The sequence below is a fragment of the Amphibalanus amphitrite genome, unplaced genomic scaffold, assembly GCF_019059575.1.
Source record: "Amphibalanus amphitrite isolate SeventyFive unplaced genomic scaffold, NRLGWU_Aamphi_draft 000840F_arrow, whole genome shotgun sequence".
NCBI classification, from domain to species: Eukaryota; Metazoa; Arthropoda; class Thecostraca; order Balanomorpha; family Balanidae; genus Amphibalanus; species Amphibalanus amphitrite.
Window position 1 is genome coordinate 230,760 of NW_024882334.1, and position 4,586 is coordinate 235,345.

The 4,586-nt window shown below is 47.4% G+C and overlaps 1 protein-coding gene across 1 annotated transcript; it reads right to left on the reverse strand.

Moving 5' to 3' along the window:
- Positions 1–2,331: 2,331 nt before the first annotated feature.
- LOC122366936 lies at positions 2,332–4,286 on the reverse strand. The gene is made up of 3 exons (XM_043339608.1): positions 4,020–4,286; positions 3,079–3,744; positions 2,332–2,876 (listed from the first exon to the last, which is right to left on the reverse strand). The coding sequence occupies exons 1-3, from the start codon at positions 4,284–4,286 to the stop codon at positions 2,649–2,651; spliced, it is 1,161 nt and encodes a 386-aa protein (XP_043195543.1). The 3' UTR covers positions 2,332–2,648.
- Between the last annotated feature and the right edge of the window lie 300 nt (positions 4,287–4,586).

Below are 4,586 nucleotides of genomic sequence, written 5' to 3' on the forward strand. Positions count from 1 at the left end.
CTTTCCTATCTGTTCTGAAGAACGAAAAAAGTTAATTGATAATGGTGTTTATGGATAAAGGAGAAATAATGAGAGACCTGGAACCACGGTTGGTACCTACAGAACTGACTTTGACAAAGTTAATTTGGAATCCAATCTTTTAGTTCCTTGTATTTTCATGCTTAGCTGAGCTGTCATATTTTTTGCTTTCGACTATGCGTGGACAAACAACATGCTAAGCAATGTAAGTACAATGTCTAGCACTGCGCAGTGAATTGGAATCGTTATCATTTTCCATCAATGGCTTATTCAAGGAAGCGAAGCGCCTGCAGGCATGCTTGTCATTGTACCTCGGTGTGGTTGCAAGGAGTTCTCAGCTTGACAACATGTGTGACAACACATGCTTTTCCAGCTTGGCAACACATTTCTGGGATGGCAGCCCATAGCCGTAACGCCACACCAGTATTGCAAAGTTATCGTTAGCGAGTGTAACAGTATACGTAACAGAATGACCCCTAAATTGAACGGCAATGATAAGTACACATACCATAAGCACTGATAGATAGAGACTGCAATAATGCACACAACAGCAGACCCAAAAGATTCAGAATGTAATGTCAAATGAGACAGAACCACCACAAGATGGAAGATGCAATAGCACAGACAACCGAGCGCCACGGAATGGAGCCTGGAATGGCACGCACAACATTAGCACTGAAGAATGGAGTCGGAGACTATCATAATCCGTAAAAAATGATATAAAATGAATGGGGACTTAAATAACAAGCGCAGCAGTTGCACCGCAATAGGGAGACTGCAAATATACACGCATGACACTACAGTAACACCACGGTATGGAGACTGCAACAGTGCACACTACAGTAGCACCACGGTATGGAGACTGCAACAGTACACACGATACTAACACCACGCTTTGGAGACTGCACTAATACACACGTCAGAAACACAACGGTATGGAGACTGCAATAATACACACAGTAGTAACGGAATGAGATGAAAACTGCAATTTTACACACATAGCGTGTTGATTGAATCATCTGTGCATTTCCTTGAATTAGCAGGTGTGATTCAGACAAGAGTACCCTCGTATTCTTCCGACCAAAGACCGCGAAAGACGTTTATTTTCATAGTGCTAAAAAGGCGTTGAATTCCTTGAAATACGTACAGCCCTCTGCAAACTGTGTGGTAGGAATTCTTTTTTCGACAAAACCGAGAATAACGCGAATTGACTATGCTATCGGTCACTCGGAAACTGTAACAGCAAGACGCGCGAGACTCTGCACCTTATATTGGCATTAGCATCGTATTCATTTCCATCCAGTTTGACAACAAAACCAAACAGTTTATCTTTGCCCCCAAAACAAACCTTTTCATTTTGTCGCCACACAAGGCGTATACGTTGTTTAGTGATTGAACCAATCGCATGGCGCATCTATTTGCAATGAGCTCCGGCCGACTGAAAGCAGTAGCCTTTTAGTTATTCGACGTTTTCACGACAGGCTATCCGGCGAGTGCACCTAATTTGACCAAATCTTCACCTAATCTCTTTTACAGCAAATATCTTTATTTTATGAATTTATTTCAGTGTTTTAACCGATGATGCTCTCTGATAATATTCAAAGCAGGCATATAAGCAATTAGTACAACCCTAGCTGATAGCTACTAAGAGACACACTGAACCTAATTTGACCAAATCTGCACCTAATCTGCACCAGATGTGAACCAAATGTATACCAGATGGCCGTCGTGAAAACGGCTATTATCAGTTTTGTCGGAAAAAGAATACCTACCGACTGATAACATAGCCTTTTAGTTATTATCGGTTTTGTCGAAAAAAAAGAATCCCTACCACCCAGTCTGCTGAGGGCTGCACAAGAAGCTCATTATCAGGCTGATTTCATATTAGCCAGAGCCATCTACTTGTTTTGGATAAGTAAAAATCGACATGAATAACATTACTTGTGTTTATTATATAATAGGTTTTATGAAATAATGTTTCAAAACTCAGTAGTGAATCCGCGAAAGAGCACTACCTATTTTGAACTGAAATACCTGGCGCGGTGCGTAACGAAAAAATTGATCGGACACATTTTATCCTTGAAGCTAATTTATAACAAAAACCAGTCTGAGTTTACGTATTGTGGGAAAGTTGAGTTTTAAAAGATAATAAATCGATTAGCAGTAGTTTTGAGGTTGAATTGATGTTGATTGATGATGACTTTTGTTTGACATCCGAAACATTGCCATTTCAATTAACCCCAATTTTCATGTGGAAGTTGTTGTGTTCATGCCGGGCGACTTTCTCGTAAAAATCTCGGAAGAAATTCTAGCTCTTGTTTTTTTTTCTTTATTATATCAAGCATTTGTACGTAAGCTGCGTAACACAAACATGACAAACAAGGGACACAAACAGTCTGCACCCTCAGCTGTCCGCTGGGGCACAGACACGAGGTCACGGGCGACTGACTGGTCCGACCCGCGGCACCACTTCAGCGCCGCTCCTCTGGTCAACATGGCACCGCACAACCGGCGATATATATATCACAGTATGGGAATTCGCGCACCTTAGCCTAGTGACCTGTCACAACACAGTGTCGGTGTAGCGGGAGGGGGAGGGGGGGGGGAGGTCAGAGAGCTGGCCGGCGAGTCTAGTAGCGGCTGCCGTAGCCGCCCTTCTGCGCGCACTTGGTGACCGTGTGGTACTGGTGGCGCGTGCGGGTGACGGCCACAGTCTGGTACTGCTGCTTGGTGATGGTGTTGGTGATGTACTGCACCTGCGGCACGTCCACCGTCTGCGTCTGCACCACCTCGTACTGGTTGGTGGCGTACTGCGTCTGGTACTGGGTCTGGTACACCTGTACCACAGACGTCTGGATCTGCCGAGGGAAGGTGGAAGAGATCATCAGCATAGCCTATTTAGAATGGCAATCGACAAGCAGTTAAAAACAAGACCCCCTGCACTGCATTTCTGAAAATACCTGAAGCTTCAACAGCTTCTCTAGTTTCACTGAACACTTCAATGTAAAGTAATCCCTGCATAAAGAGGCTGTATAATCGCTCTTATAACCCTCTCCTTACCTGGGGGATCTGCTGGACGCTGGTGACGGTCACTTCGACCGGGTACTGCTGCGCCTGCGTCTGCGTAAAGTGGTCCGTCTCCGTCACCGTCACGTGCTCGTCCTCGGTGAAGACCAGCGTCGAGTAGACCGTCTCCACCTGGGGCACCACCACCGTGTCGGTGCGGTAGGCGATCTTGGTCTCCTCCTGGTACTCGCGGCCGCCGGCGCGCGTGGTCGTCACCAGCTGCACCTGGGTCAGCGGGTAGTACTGGGTCTCGGTGACGTACTTGTACAGCGTCGACGGCAGGTACTCGGTGCGCGTGTCGTACTCGGTCACCGGGATCACCGTCTTGGTCCAGGTGAGCACGTACTTGGTCTCGTCACGGCACTTGGCGCCGCCGAAACCGCCACCGAAACCTCCACCGAAACCTCCGCCCACACCGCCTCCAAAACCGCCTCCGAAGCCGGCTCCATGGCCGCCCCCGAAGTTGTCGAAGGAGGGAGCCAGCCCGGTGGGCGCTCCGTACGCCACCTGACGCTTGTCTTTGACGCTGGCCTCAGCGGACAGGTCGTCGGCGGGGTCCTCCTCGGCGACCGCCGGCTTGGCGGCCACCTCCTCTTTGACGGCGACTTCCTCGGCGACGGCCGCTGCCACCAGGCACAGAAGAACAACGTGTCGCAGCATCTAGGGATGGAAGCGGTGGGTAAGAAAAGAAAGCGTGCACTAGAAATAAATAAAAATAAATAAAAAATGCTTGTATAAAAAGTAGTAAAACAAATTCGACAAGAATTCATCAGAAAAGGATTTCGTATCAAATCTATCATTTGATTGTAAATTATCGCTAGTACAATGATGATTACCGGACCGAAAATGTAGTTCAAACTATCCACATCACTACTCAGAGCAAATCGTATGAAATTCAACCACTCATTAATCACGATTCACCCAGTCGGGCTCACCTCTGCTCCCGGTCCGCTCCCCGCAGTGATTGCTTGTGTGTGTGACTGATGTCTGGAGTGGGGCGCGTGCCGCTTATATACGACCGTCGAGCAGAGCCAGGGTGCCCACCGGCCGCCCTTTCCCCACCGACATGGAACGCGATGAGGTCGGGAAACAGGTTGGTAGCGAGTCATGAATGTACGAGCAGATTGATGTTCGAATGAATAATTAACATCGTTTCCAAGAAAAGATGTTCGGTTAGTAAAGGCTAAAATGGTCGAAAACATAATCATCTACTTTTCCGTCGAGCTTCAAAAGACAAGCGGCAGCTTTACTACAACTTCAGGTAGAACATCAACTGAGGGATCGAATTGGGTGTTGTTGAAAACGCTTAAGCATTCTAACTGATTGGTCATAAGTGAGTTGTGCTATTGCGTACAATTAGCTGCGCTCGACTTAAACCTCGCCCGTATTGGTGTTTTTCCAGCCGCGAACGTATAAGGGGGGGGGGGGGGGTCCGTTGGACTCCCTTTGCCGTTTCGCCCCTGGTCGAGCTAGAGCTTCGCAGAAAATAACGAGCGTGCTGC